Below are 13,490 nucleotides of genomic sequence, written 5' to 3' on the forward strand. Positions count from 1 at the left end.
CGAGCCGGGAGAGCACAGTCAACCGTCAGAAAACCCACCACCTCAACAAACCAATATTCACGCACCGTAGCAACAGCAATAGTCCGAACCTGCAACGTCAAATTGTTCGCCATGACGTTGACATTATCCGTCAAATCCTTCCACGTCCCACCAACATTCGTAACACGCGCTTGACCACCCAACCGTCCTTCCGTTCCGACTTCCCTCGCCACCCTGTAAGCAATCATCCGTCAGTATTGTTCCTTAATTGGTGGCACGCCAATCAGGCGGCGATACGCACCTCGTAACCTCATCAGCAAACACACTCAAACTAGCCGTCATCCCATTAACAGTGTCCTTCAACTCCAAAATCTCACCCCTCGCATCAACATCAATCTTCTTCGTCAAATCACCACCAGCTACAGCTTTCGTAACTTGCGCGATAGATCGCACTTGGTTGGTGAGGTTCATGGCCATCAGGTTGACGTTGTCCGTTAGAGCCTGGTAGTTCGCGATGACGGGTGTAGAAGAGAGGAGGGGAAGTTGTGTTAGCACCACGATACGACGACGGAAGGAGAAGAGATCATGCATGTACGCACCTTCCACATCCCCTGAACACCAGGAACATCCGCCTGCCCTCCAAGTATACCCTCCGTACCGACTTCAAGCGAGACTCGCGTCACTTCGTTAGCCAGAGTGCTCAACTGCGACACCATTGAATTGACTATAAAACGAGGGCGTTAGCATCGTCCTTGTCTCTAACCGCGTCATCGTCCTTATTCCTAACCACGTCATCGTCCTTATTCCTAACCACGTCGTCACCCTTCTCCCCCCTCCAACCCCCATTCATCCCTCTCCCCACATCCTCCCGCGTTAAAAAAGGAATCCAGGCACTCACCAGTCATCTTCAAATCCAACATCTCACCCTGCACATCCACGTTCACCAACTTGGTAAGATCACCAGCCGCAACAGCCTTTGTGACTTCCGAAATGGATCGGACTTGGTCCGTCAGGTTGGACGCCATTTTCTGTATGCGGATGAAACGAGCAAACGAACGAGCGGTGCAGTGAAGCGAGGTGAAGCGAGGTGAAGTGAGGTGATGTCCAATGAGGTCGTATTGCGACGGCGGGTAGAGAGTTCATGAGTGAAGCGTCCATATCCATCCGCGAATCGTCGAATTGAGGAAACGAAGCGTCCAAGTTCACGGGAGAAAAATCGAGTTGAAAGCGAACGAGTTCAGTCACCAGCCAACCAAAAAAGAAAACACCAAAACCAAACACTCACGTTCACATTCCTAGTCAAATCAGCCCAAGTTCCTTGTACACCCTCAACCTTGGCTTGTCCACCCAAAATACCCTGGGTACCGACTTCGAGCGCTACACGAGTGACTTCGGACGCAAAGGCCGAGAGTTGGTCCACCATTGAGTTTACGGTGCCTAAAGAGAAAGAGGGAGAGTTAGCGATCTAGCCCTACGCAATCCCTACTATCCATCACAGCTCAATCGCTACTCATCCCGGGAGGAAGGGGTCATCGCTCCGGTATACGTCATCCCTGGATGACAACAGCTCGCCCTCGAACCACACGCACGAGACCTCGAACCCAGAAACGAGAAAACACCGCATGAAACAGAAAACCCAAACTCACCCTTCAAAGTACTCATCTCACCCTCCACCTGAATCGTAATCTTCTGCGTCAAATCACCACGCGCAACAGCAGTCGTCACCATCGCAATAGATCGGACTTGGTCCGTCAAAGAGGAACACATCCTGTTGACCTGTGAGGACGAGCGAGGGGAGCGTTAGCGAGCCGTCAGAGGGGTACGAACAAGTAACGAGTGGGCCCATGAGCGTGATAGGCGCCAACGTGCACGATAGCGTTGTTCAGTGAAAAGAAAGGACACGTACATTCCGCACCAACTCAAACCACACACCCTCAACATCCGGAACATGCGCTTGACCTCCCAACTTTCCTTGTGAACCAACCTCGAGCGTGACACGCGTAACTTCGGCGGCGAGAGCTCGGAGTCTGCAAAAGCGAAGCGTAGGGTAGCACAATGTCAGTACTCCTTCTTTCTTTCTTGCTTTCTTTCCTGTGGATATAACTTGGAGGCTGGGGGTTCGAGGGCTCGTCTCCATCCAGCCTGCTACAAGCACCCCCCATGCCCCGCCAAACCCGACCGAACACTCCTCCCCATTCCCATATCACAAACGAAACGAAATGACGACTCACCGAACAACCATACCATTAACCGTATTCTTCAAATCCAAAATCTCACCCCGGGCATCAACCTCGATCTGTTTCGAGAGATCGCCCAACGCGACGGCTTTCGTGACTTTAGCGATAGACCGGACCTATACAACGGGGGGAGCGAACGGAGCGTTAGCGGTTGAGCGCGATGATGGTTGGAGAATGAGGGAAAGCGAGCAAGCAGGGGAGAGGATTAGAGAATGAGGGGAAGAACGAGGGGGGTGGTTAGAGAACGAGCCGGTCGACATCGAGAACAAGAGAAAACTCGCGAATGGGTAAGAGGGAACACCCACCTGATTCGTCAAATTAGCAGCCAACTTGTTCACAACACCCGTCAACTCGCGCCAAGTGCCTTCAACGTCCAACACGAGTGCTTGACCACCGAGTTTACTGCGTGCAAATAAAATCGGTTAGCATCGAGTCCCGTCTTCTCTTTTTTTTTGAAATGGAAGAAAACGAAAGGAATCCAGCACTCACCCCTCCGTTCCGACCTCCTGCGACACACGCGTAACCTCCTTCGCAAACTGACCAAGCTTGTCGACCATACCGTTGATCACGTCTTTGAGTTGGACCATCACTACGCCCTGTGGGGTTGTAACATCAAGTGTTAGCATTAGCACTAGCTGGTTACGACGAGGGAGTATCGATAAATGCTCCTCTCTTGATGGATACTCCCTCGCCTCGGAAAAGAGTCACCTACCTGCACAGGCACAGTAATCTTCTGACTCAAGTCTCCCCTCGCCACAGCGTTACACACCCGCGCAACGTCCTGTACTTGGGCTTTGAGCAGCTTGAGTTCTTCGGTCGCCGAGAGGGGGGAGGATTCTTCTGACGAAAGGGGGTCTGATTAAGCGGTGATCGAGGGAGAGTGAACGTCGAGAAGGAGATGGGGCGGGATCGAGTGATGGAAGAACGCCGAGATGATTCGACAGTGTGGGTCGAGGAGGTTGGATCGAGGAGGTCAGATCGATATCGAGTGGCGGGATGAACATCATAACAAAGGGAGATCCGCGAACGAGCAAGACAGGGATGATAAAAATCAACCAAAATCCCAGATATCCAGGTAGCTAAAAACTCACCAGTAGGATAAGCAGGATACCCCCCACCTCCTCCCGGATCCAACAACGTACTCGCTCCTCCAGTCGTCCACGACCCACACATCGTGCACCGATGCGGCTTCTGCGCCGTCTTCAAAATCCTCCTCGTTTCACGATGATCAATATCATTATCATCCCCTCCCTGCGCCCCCGATTGCCCATCCGATTGCGATTGAGCTTGGGCTTGGGCTTGGGCTATGGAATGCGCTTGGTCCGAATCGAGAGTCGCAGCATCGGATTGGTAGTACGGATCTTCGTTCGTGGGGTACGAGGGTGGAGGAGGAGGCCACTGGGATTGACTTTGAGGGTGCCACTGCGACTGGGTGGTCGGAGCTGCCGCTGCAGCGGCTGCGGCAGCAGCAGCCTCGAATTCCTGCTGGTGCGCCGTCTGTGCCGTCAGGGTCGACGCTAAAGGCGTGCACGGCGTCGATGTACTCGTCGTCTGTCCCTGTCCCTGCATCGCCATCGCCGTCGTCGTCGTCGTATACCCTAACCGTTTTTCGTTCTACCTCCCCCACATCAGCCCTCCCCGAACAAAACGCAACGATAAGAAAGAAAAACGCACCTCATCATCCCCACTCCCCCCACCCCCCGCATGATGCCCCGTCCAAATCCCCAACCCCCTCAACTTCTCCTCCGCTACCCACATCCTCTTCGCAACCACACCCAGCGTCCTAATAATCTTATCCGTCTCCCAGCTGCTCGGGCCATTGTATCGTGGCACAGGAACCGTAGCGCCGGGGTAGGGCCCGCGGTCGTAGACGTCGAGGAGGGCGATGAGGTGCAGGTAGAACGGGTCGCCGGGGGGCGCAGGCGCGGAGTCGGGCGTGGGGACGGGCGGGACGTCCGTCATTGGCAGAGCCATACAGTCTTGTGTGTGGGGGATCGTTGTGGCTGGATGGGTTGGGAGCTTTAGGGTTGTTCTGTCAGTTTTGGTATCTTGGATTGAAAGGGATTGGGAGGGGGACGCCCAGTAAGGCGACCAAGAGGAGAGGAGGGAAGGAAGAAGAGGGGAAAGGGAGGGGGAACGCACAGATCGATAAAGCAAGGGGTTCTGGTTCTGGTTGAGCTTATCGGGATTGAATGGGGAGAATCCCGGGGTAGGCTTCACGTTTGTATTTTTAGTCTTGCGGGCCTTATCACTAGCGACTCGTCAGTCTGTCTGTCCTCTTGCTTTGTGTGAGAGAGAAGAAGAGGACAGAGAAGGGGGGTTCTTGAAGACGGAGGGAAGAAGGTAAGTAAGCAACCAACCAACCAACCAAGCAAAGCCTTGAATAACGATCAACCCAAAAATAAACCAGGACGATTACCCCGATTTAGCTTTCTCGCCTAATCGGGCACCCATTTCGTACCCAAACTTTAGCCGTTGGAGTAATATTCGTGCCTAAAGCTTAGCTGTTGGAGCAATCTCTTGGCATCCAACCCTCCTAAGCCCACTTCCGCACCCAAAGTGAGATTATGTTGACTCGAAACGAAGCATCGTCAGCCGAAATTATTCAGGGACGGCAAATTTTCTACGATCACTCGTAGTTTTGGGAGGGTATGACGTAGTGTATGTGCGTATTTCTTTCGGGCTTGTCAGGCGATGTTTAGGCGGCGTTTTGGCGGGGGGCCTTGCATCGACCCCGCTTCTGAGAGCCTAAGAGCGTCGAGTGACCTTCTCAGCTCAGTTTAGCTCCGTCAGTCATCGACGAAGACTGGTGGGCACTGGGCATCAACGAAGACGGACCAGCAAAGAAAGACGACCATCGACCCCGCGGCAGTCTTGTTGTCACAACTCATCCTCCTGAACATCCCCTTCAAGCTTTTCGAGCTCGTCTCCGGGCGGGATCCGACTCGTTGTGGGCGTCAACGGCTACCGCTCAGCTCATCCCGAAATTCAAAGCTTCCCGTCGTCCGAAATTACATACTTACGAGGTGCCTGTAAAGCCCCCACTCAGTTCCGCCCGACAATATTTTGGTATGTATTTCGTTTCGTAAGTACTTCGTACCGTATACCGTATACTTTCCGAAGCTCTAGACCGCGAGTCATACATACGTACCACCAACCACGACAATCGTAGGCACATCTTGAGCCCTCGCCTTGTCGTTCCAAACGCGCAGCTCACCGTGACGTTCCCCTGTTCACGGGAGTTCTGCCGAAATTAAACGAAATGGAGAGTAAGGTTAGACGGCGATGCAAATGCAGATGGAGATGGGGAGGAATGTTCCTATCGAGGTGGAGATACTCACTCCTTAGCCGCCGTGTAAACGAAAACGAAAACAATAGAGGGAAAGTCAAGCGGGGATGATATGTACCGATGTGAGAAAACCTATAAAGGTCACAAGAGCTCGTACATATTCCACGGGGTTTTTCTTCCCTCCAAGTCTTCTTGGATCCAGAAGAGTACAGTCGCACTGGTCCTTGGTGGAGTATTGCTTGGTAGTGGTAGTGGTATTACTCCCATGTGTGATAAAAGTAAATGAGGATTCAGCGTTCCATGTATACTTATTTTTTACTTCCGAATTCTGGTCGGCCATTTCATTCATTCGTTCTTTCCTTCTGGGCATCGCCGGGCGTATGTAGCTAACTGGGGAAACTCGTTTCTACGCGAAGTATCACGCAATGAGCACTCACTCCAATACATAAAGCGCGAGCATCAAATGAGAACTCCAATAAAGCACGAACTCCAACACATGAAACGCGAACTTCCCACTACATAAAGCGCCGTTACCACGTTCCTTTGGAGCTCTCCCCACCCATCATGATCTCGCGTTCTTCACCCGCCACAGTGCAGTGAGGCTGCCAGCTTCTCGCTTCGAACACTTGGGCCTAGCGTCATGAACTGTGGGGTCTCCAGAAGGGTACTTGGTCTTCTCCCGCTCGGCGTCTCAGACTACTCTATTACACTCGGCTGAGAAGTACAAGTTCAAATTGCGTCAGAGAAAAGTAGGTTCTACCAGACATCCTACACCCGTTGGCATGAGCGTCTACCCGGCATCACATCCTACATCTCTTCCTTCCTAGGAAGCTCTACCCGATGCTCGATGAGTCGTTAGCACCTTCTACCCGATGCGTAGCACACCTTCCAACTTCTAAGTACCCGTCGCAATAGCACACCTTCTGAGTACCCTTTCAGTAGCATACCTTCTACCGGATAGCATACCTCTTCGTAAAGTTCTCCCCGATAGCATACATTCGCAAGTTCTACCCTGATATCATCATACCCACCTTGGTAACTTCTCTCTACCTGACATCATACCCACCTTCCCAACTTCTATCTAGTACCCGCGACCACGGACAGGGTAACAAGTTCCTGGTAGGGGATCGTTCACGGGCAAGCCAAGGGTGGCCTGTGTGACTGTGCCGGAATTATTACCGATGATGGGATCAATTTGGTCGCAATGCCGTCAGGGCAACGCATCGACGCCGGACGGGGTGGGAGTTCCTCAGGCTTCCACCCAAACTACATACCGTCCTTTTTTCCCTTTTGGCTTCTGGACAGTGCCAATCGGCCTTACACACTGCAAACAGGTATCTGACCCGTCCTTTCTGAAGTGATTAACTATGTCTAACATTTGCTTGATTTCAAACGTTAGTTGCTTTTCCGTACCATGACCATGAGTGGCGACCAAGTCGACGATGACCAGATTCCCCCCATTAACCGTCTGCCCACGGAACTTCTGGGCTCTATATTCATCGCTACGCTTCCCGTCAACGGAAAACCCGTCATATCGACCACGAGTGTCCCACTTGTCTTGGCTGACGTCTGTCGTCAATGGCGCGAGGTGGCTAAGGCCACCTCACAGCTTTGGGAAGAGACCGAGTTCCATCTCTGTGACACAAAACTGCGGCACTGGTTTCCCCGTGAGCAGCAACATCCCCATTGGCATCGATTCGAATATATACCCGAGGCGAGGAGGATTGTGGTGGAGAAAGCGGTCGCCTTCACCAGATGGATGGATTACGCCGGCCCTACCTCCCTCTCTTTCGGTCTCTTCTTCTACCACGACGTACTGGATGATATCCTTTTCCGAATGCTGGCCTCTGCTTTTTCGATCGACAATGTGGCCAAAATCAGGGCCTACAAACCAGCTCCGATGTCCTGCCGCTTCAAGCGTTACGTGCACCGAATCACACCCGCGTGGTTCACGTCGCTCACGCGCTTGACCTTCCGTTGGGACGATTTGTATACCTGCGTTTTGGATGGGGACCATGACGTGGTGGGCTACTACCAACCATCAAGGAACGACCTCATACCGTAACTCTCTGCTCCATTCCTCACCTCTATCGACCTCACGTACTACGCTGAACACGCGTCACACCCTACCCTTTGGCAGTTTACCCGTCCGCAATTGGTCCAACATCACAGACCTCCGCATCAAGGCCGACGGGTTTGTCCTCGCGAAATCCCTCCTGAACGTTGAGCATATTACGACCGTTCTCCACAAATGCGCCATGTCCCTTCGAACACTGGAGCTTTCCCTTACACCCGACAACTCCCAATAACCACCTCTCGCCGGCCGCACCGTCGTCGTCTCCTGGTACACCGATCGACATGCCTCATCTTCATACCCTCATCATCGAAGAGCGCGCCTGGGATCGCTATGAACATGAACCGATTGTCAACACGCGTCCTTATCTTCACGATTTCTTCTCGCGCCTCGTGTTCACGAGGCTTTCGTTCCTGGAGCTCTCCACTTTTTGTAACGTCAAATACGGCTCCTCCTCTATCGTGTCGTGTCGTTCTTCACCATCCACCTCGACTCCCTGGACACGCTCACGACCCTCAGCCTCCTACTACGCAGGCTTCCTCGCCTCCCTCTCGCGCCAAAGTCACTTCCGAGAGATGGCTGCTGGGGTCAGTAAGCTCGAACTAACCTTCATGCTGCCGTCGAGGTTAGCGGACGAAAACACCGTGACAGCGAGGGACCCCGAAACCAGTGCATATCTACAGGAATTCTTCGATGTCTTCCGTGGTGCGGATGACATCACCGCTTCACCCGCCGCATTGCCCTTCCTCCTCGACTATCGCCAGATGATGAAGACAAGTGTCCCTGGAGTTTATCGACCGTCTTTTCGGAGATTGCAGAGTTTGGCCGCTGCGGGGGTCACTCTTCAATCCTTCCCAAAGGTGAGGGACCGTCTGACAGAACTCGTGTCCCTCCGCCAGACTGTGTTCCCGAACTGCCCTCGCCCCGTGGTACTCTTCCGCGGCCTGAACAGGATTAGAGATTCTCAGTAACATTAGCTATTCGGTAACCATTACTCTGTAATGTACTCCTCAACTTTTCTTCCTTTTCTTTATAGACGTTCTTCAGCGCCTAGTCGAATGCATGTTGTTGACGTAGAGAGCATTTCGAACGTAATATAGACCCCAGTTAATCAAGGAACTCCGGTACAGGATGTGTGAGTAAGGGAATTTACGATGATATCATAAACGCCCATTAAATATTCAAGGAGTTGCGGTACCGGTACAAAGCGGCGTTGGCTTCGCACACGTACACCAAGGGCACCTTGAGCCTGTCAACACCAGCCCAGGCGGGCACGCAATCAGACAGTTCGTAACACAGTGAACTGTACTCGTAACGCAAGTCGTTACGTCGCTACTGGTCGGCGCTGGCGTTATCGTACCCGGCGGAGGCGGGAGAATTGTCGATGTAATGACGTGGGGAGGTGGTCTGATCGACGTAGCGCTGCACAGAGGGGTAGGCGTTTCGCACTTGCAGAAGGGGCAGGCTGTCCCGGTGAGGTGCTGACCCCTGGGACACGAAATTCGGCAGCTTGCTGAACAGGCGAGAGTGGAGGTTAGGCAGGTCGATGTGGGCTTCGTTGTCTTTGTTGGCCTCGCTGTAGGTTCAATGATTTGGCATTGATGCAGATCTGGAAGTAGAGTGAGTATTCAAGAGCAATGTTTAATTTGACTTGGTGCGTACATGGGTCGACTACGACACATGCTACGGTCTTTCCCGGAATCCTAGGTAGACACAAAGACATTCATTTAACTTCTCATAGCACGATGTCTCTGAACTCACTGCGCACATCCAGTCGGACCTTTATAAGTGATTCCTCCACCTAGGTATTCGGTTATTAACCATTAACACGGCACCTGATCAGGAGGTAAACTCACATTGTCCACCGAGCGGTACCAGAGGCGAAGGTGTTGGATCGACAGCAGTAGGCAATGGCGTCGGAATCGCAGCTCGGGCGGCACCAAACAGCAAGGCACCAAGGGCCAAGGTAGTCGAAACGAGTCCAAACCGAGGAGAGGGCATATTTGGGGGCATAGATCGATCAAACACTAGTTTGTGAATAGATCTGAGAAGGTTCATCGATTATATAGCTCTTCTCGTCCTACCCGTGGTAAAATGTCGGAGCTGGTGGTGCGCAGGTTGACCTCGAGTGACCAGCGTTCTCCCTGATAAAGATCTTCCCCTCGTCACAGTCTGAGTTCTGCATTCAGATATACTTCAGGCTGTCAGGAAGGCATTCAGAATCATTACCCACCGTAAAGCTTCTTTCCAGTGCCGAGGAGTGCCGCATGGAAATCCGAGACTTCTGGGCCATACATAGAATACAGCCGATCCCTGTCTTGACCCTAAATCAGTTTATTATGATGTGGTGTTCTTTACGAGGCGCAGCCTTAAGGAAACTAGCTCACTGACGACCATCCTGGCTTCGATGGACCAGGGCGCTTGTTCGATTAGCGCCGCCCGCACGGACCATCTCACGAAATTCCATCAATCTTCAACGGACCGGAGCGGCGCGTTTTCTGTCGTGGCACGCAGCATGCGCGAAAACTCTCTGGCCCGCTCAACTACGTTCGCGCCAACGACATCGACACTTGCGGAACGACTTGGCCCTCTCGACTGCCGTGGTAAAAAAGGCGAATTCTGCAATTTTCCACGATCCAACGTCGACATCCCTAGGACGATGAGGCTCCCAATGCTAGTGCTCCTGCGAATTCATGTTTGGAAAGGGTAGAATGGGCGCTGAGGATGAAGTGGAATATCGAAACCAGGCCCCAGCAAAAGGAGCACTGTGGGGGCTATACTTTTCCATCTGGTACGTCCCTGCTTGATATTCCTTGTTCTAGTTCATCTCAAGCTCAGCGCAACCTCAGCCGCAGTAACATTGCGCACTCGATCTCCAGCCATTCCACCGCGCTAGGACAGTCATCCCAACCGGTTTCAGGTCTAAATGGTCGTTCTACCGTCGACTGCCAGCGAAGAGCGAAGTCATCCCAGCCAAGGATTTCAGCGTCGACCTGCACCGCGCGGATGAATTCTCGGATTAACCGAAGCCAGTCGACGTGTTCTCCACCTCATCGCCCTCACCTTCCGTCCCGACGTTACCTCTTCCTGCTCACCTCTAACAAACGCGTCCAAGCGATGTCCTACAGCAACCACCATCGACTACGTCTCGTCTTCGAGCTCTGTCTACTTTCACTCTCCGTCCTCCCAATCGAGTTCTCCAATGCACTCTCGGATCCCCAAATCCACCTCAGCCATCCACTTCGACAAGCTAAACCACTTCCGTTGGCTGTACCTGAATCCACAGCTTTCGTTGACCCGACCTCCATCTCCCGACATCGCAAGCCAAGCGAACGACATAGACAAACCGTGTGGCCTGCACCGGGAGGAGGTCCCACACCAGTTCCGATATTGATAGGAGAACCATGTGGAGGGAAGGATCACCTAGGGCCTACAGAGTGTGCGCCCGATCCACATTATGTTGTTGAGTGTGTTGCAGTTCCGGAGGATGAGAGAGGTGCGTCGCAATGGATTCTCTGTTCTTTCTTTCCTGATCACCTGGTGTAGATTTCGACATTAGCACCTGTCGACGAGTTCTACAGACCGCATGTCCCACACCTACTCCACCCCCTCCTCCCCCGGAAATCATCACCGACAACGATGAGGACGAGGACGAAGAAGACGAAATTGAAGAGCCAGAAGAGGAAGAAGAGCCAGGCAATTGGGAGCTACTTCGCGCTCCCCACCCGACGCATCCATGTCGACCGTTCGACAGCGCCTTTACCTCCTCGAACTTCCTCTTCCCGCCCCTTCCTTCCCCGACAACCGGAGTCCAATGCTACGCTTCGTGTTCGTGTCCAGCTCAGCCACCAGGATGTCCTCGAGTCGACTGCGAGCGTACGCGATGTCGTCAACATGGTCAGCTTCCCTGGCTTGGGTGGGCTGAACCGGAGAGTGAGGATGCCGTTGAACTGACGGAAGGATGGGACTCGAACCCACGGACGAAGGCCATTCCAAACCACTGTCCAAGGTGCACCTGCCAGGACATCGTAGCACCATGTCCTTCACAAGCATCATCGCTTTCTTGTCCGCAGGGTGCTACAACAACGTATCATCCTGTGCCAGCGGGTAGGTCTTATCTTTGAAATCTACTCCTTACGCTGACCGACATTCCCTTGTGCTTTGTTTCACTCGTTGGATTTAGGGCCTCTGGGATACTGTGCAGTCTTGATGTGTCGGCGGTGTAGGTGGTGGGAGCGGTGTGATGGTGCGAATCTTGGAGAGGAAGCTGACCCTGCTGTCACCCCTCCGCCCACTACGACAGCTCCTCCCTGGGTCGAGCCTTGAAAGGGATGTTGAGTCGGAGGGCACAGGAGGAAGGTTCAATTGATCCTTGGCTTTGTATCTGCAGCAGTGTTCGAATGAGCGATTCACGGTTCAACTGCAGTAACCGCCAATACCCTTCGTCTTTGTAAAGATCGATGTCGGCATCGCAATATAGTTTATAAGTTCATTCACAAATGCTGCCCATGCTTCCTCAACCAGGAGAGGCTCCTTGCCATCGTCTTCGAGTGAGATGCCTTGCTCGGGCCGTCGTGATGGCATCAATCTTCAAGTAAAGCTTCAGAAGATCCTCTCTCTTCAGGAAACCAAGGACAGTGTACACTTTGCCTTCAAACATCGACACTCTTATCTCTGTGACCTGTATACCCGCCTTAATTGAGACTGTAGCCCAGTAAGCTCTTGAATCTCGACATGCTCCAGCCTGAGGATAAGTCTTTGCACTCGGCTGACACAGATGCCGAAATGATGGCATCAATCTCCTAGAATGCATCGGAGCGCGTGTGGAAGGCGTGGTCAAGTTGTGCTGTCCCTTTCATCCAAGTTCAGACCTCTTACGATTCTTTTCCCGACGATACAACGCAGAATCAGCCAGATTTACGCATCCTGCTCTGGTATCTCTCTTGTCTCTATCGGGAACAACCCTCGCCCGTTGCTAACCTTTAATCGATTTCAGTAAGCTCCGTCACACCATGCATCTTGACGAGGTCGACGGAACCTTGATTCCTCCCATTAATCGTCTACCCACCGAGGTTCTGGGGTCTATCTTCCTCGCCACACTTCCCGCCCGCAAGAAACCTACGATATCTACGACAGAAGTTCCCCTTCTATTAACTGACGTGTGCAACCATTGGCGCGCTGTGGCGAGGGCAACCTCGCAGCTTTGGTCAGAGATCGAGTTCTATCTCTCTGACAGAGGACTACCCTGGAACACGAAGTACACTCCCGATGCGAGAGGAATTGTAGAGGAGAAGGTGCGAGCGTTCACCCGATGGATGGACTATGCTGGGCCTACCTCTCTCTTTTTCGGACTGTGGTTCGAACACGAGGTGCTGGACGATGTCTTTCTCCCGATGCTCTACTCTGTTTTCTCCCCTCGCAACGTGGCCAAGATCAGAACTTTGGAAACGGCGTGCATCTCCGAGCGCATGGAACGATATGTGTACGGAATACCGCCCGAGAGCCTCCATTCCTTGACTAAGCTCGTCATGACTTGGGACAATATCTACGGAGTGGCTGAGATGCAAGATGGAGAAGATCGTGCCCACTACCACCATTCCGACAGAGACCGACTTTTCGCAGCACCGTCCCTCACCTCCATCGACCTCAACTGCTGGTCCGCATTCCCCTCACACCCCACCTTGCTCGACCTCCCTGTCAGGAATTGGGCAAATATTACCGAGCTACGCATCAGAGCGTCAGGTCCTGTTCTTGCGAAGACAGTCTGTGATGTTGAACAACTCGTCTCCGTCCTCGAGAAGTGCGCTTCCTCCCTTCGCACCCCGCACCCTGGAACTTTCCTCTACACCCGACGCTCTGGACTCTGACCATACCCAATCCATCACGTCGACTTCTCCAGGGCCACCCATAG

The 13,490-nt window shown here is 52.9% G+C and overlaps 7 protein-coding genes across 7 annotated transcripts; 4 read left to right on the forward strand and 3 right to left on the reverse strand.

Moving 5' to 3' along the window:
- Nucleotides 1-243: 243 nt before the first annotated feature.
- CC1G_05545 (atypical/HisK protein kinase) lies at nucleotides 244-4,190 on the reverse strand (the record flags this gene model as incomplete). The annotated part of the gene is made up of 12 exons (XM_001838012.2): nucleotides 244-590; nucleotides 638-703; nucleotides 878-1,007; nucleotides 1,265-1,416; nucleotides 1,626-1,755; nucleotides 1,886-2,006; nucleotides 2,211-2,332; nucleotides 2,522-2,618; nucleotides 2,706-2,812; nucleotides 2,929-3,071; nucleotides 3,308-3,713; nucleotides 3,891-4,190. The coding sequence occupies 12 exons, from the start codon at nucleotides 4,188-4,190 to the stop codon at nucleotides 244-246; spliced, it is 2,121 nt and encodes a 706-aa protein (XP_001838064.2).
- Nucleotides 4,191-5,204: 1,014 nt separating this feature from the next.
- On the reverse strand, nucleotides 5,205-5,845 carry CC1G_15753 (hypothetical protein; the record flags this gene model as incomplete). Its single annotated transcript, XM_002909988.1, has 3 exons — nucleotides 5,205-5,246; nucleotides 5,368-5,460; nucleotides 5,663-5,845. The coding sequence occupies 3 exons, from the start codon at nucleotides 5,843-5,845 to the stop codon at nucleotides 5,205-5,207; spliced, it is 318 nt and encodes a 105-aa protein (XP_002910034.1).
- A 942-nt stretch (nucleotides 5,846-6,787) lies between these two features.
- CC1G_05546 (hypothetical protein) lies at nucleotides 6,788-7,722 on the forward strand. Its single transcript, XM_001838013.2, has 2 exons — nucleotides 6,788-6,839; nucleotides 6,905-7,722. The coding sequence occupies exon 2, from the start codon at nucleotides 6,926-6,928 to the stop codon at nucleotides 7,568-7,570; it is 645 nt and encodes a 214-aa protein (XP_001838065.2). The 5' UTR covers nucleotides 6,788-6,839; nucleotides 6,905-6,925; the 3' UTR covers nucleotides 7,571-7,722.
- Nucleotides 7,723-7,863: 141 nt separating this feature from the next.
- On the forward strand, nucleotides 7,864-8,550 carry CC1G_05547 (hypothetical protein; the record flags this gene model as incomplete). The annotated part of the gene is made up of 1 exon (XM_001838014.1): nucleotides 7,864-8,550. The coding sequence occupies one exon, from the start codon at nucleotides 7,864-7,866 to the stop codon at nucleotides 8,548-8,550; it is 687 nt and encodes a 228-aa protein (XP_001838066.1).
- Nucleotides 8,551-8,911: 361 nt separating this feature from the next.
- CC1G_05548 (hypothetical protein) lies at nucleotides 8,912-9,580 on the reverse strand (the record flags this gene model as incomplete). The annotated part of the gene is made up of 3 exons (XM_001838015.2): nucleotides 8,912-9,155; nucleotides 9,341-9,380; nucleotides 9,436-9,580. The coding sequence occupies 3 exons, from the start codon at nucleotides 9,578-9,580 to the stop codon at nucleotides 8,912-8,914; spliced, it is 429 nt and encodes a 142-aa protein (XP_001838067.2).
- A 1,116-nt stretch (nucleotides 9,581-10,696) lies between these two features.
- CC1G_05550 (hypothetical protein) lies at nucleotides 10,697-11,533 on the forward strand (the record flags this gene model as incomplete). The annotated part of the gene is made up of 2 exons (XM_001838017.2): nucleotides 10,697-11,075; nucleotides 11,139-11,533. The coding sequence occupies 2 exons, from the start codon at nucleotides 10,697-10,699 to the stop codon at nucleotides 11,531-11,533; spliced, it is 774 nt and encodes a 257-aa protein (XP_001838069.2).
- A 1,058-nt stretch (nucleotides 11,534-12,591) lies between these two features.
- Nucleotides 12,592-13,446, forward strand: CC1G_15754 (hypothetical protein; the record flags this gene model as incomplete). The annotated part of the gene is made up of 1 exon (XM_002909989.1): nucleotides 12,592-13,446. The coding sequence occupies one exon, from the start codon at nucleotides 12,592-12,594 to the stop codon at nucleotides 13,444-13,446; it is 855 nt and encodes a 284-aa protein (XP_002910035.1).
- Between the last annotated feature and the right edge of the window lie 44 nt (nucleotides 13,447-13,490).

The sequence above is a fragment of the Coprinopsis cinerea genome (genome assembly GCF_000182895.1).
Source record: "Coprinopsis cinerea okayama7#130 chromosome 13 map unlocalized cont3.13, whole genome shotgun sequence".
Taxonomy (NCBI): domain Eukaryota; kingdom Fungi; phylum Basidiomycota; class Agaricomycetes; order Agaricales; family Psathyrellaceae; genus Coprinopsis; species Coprinopsis cinerea.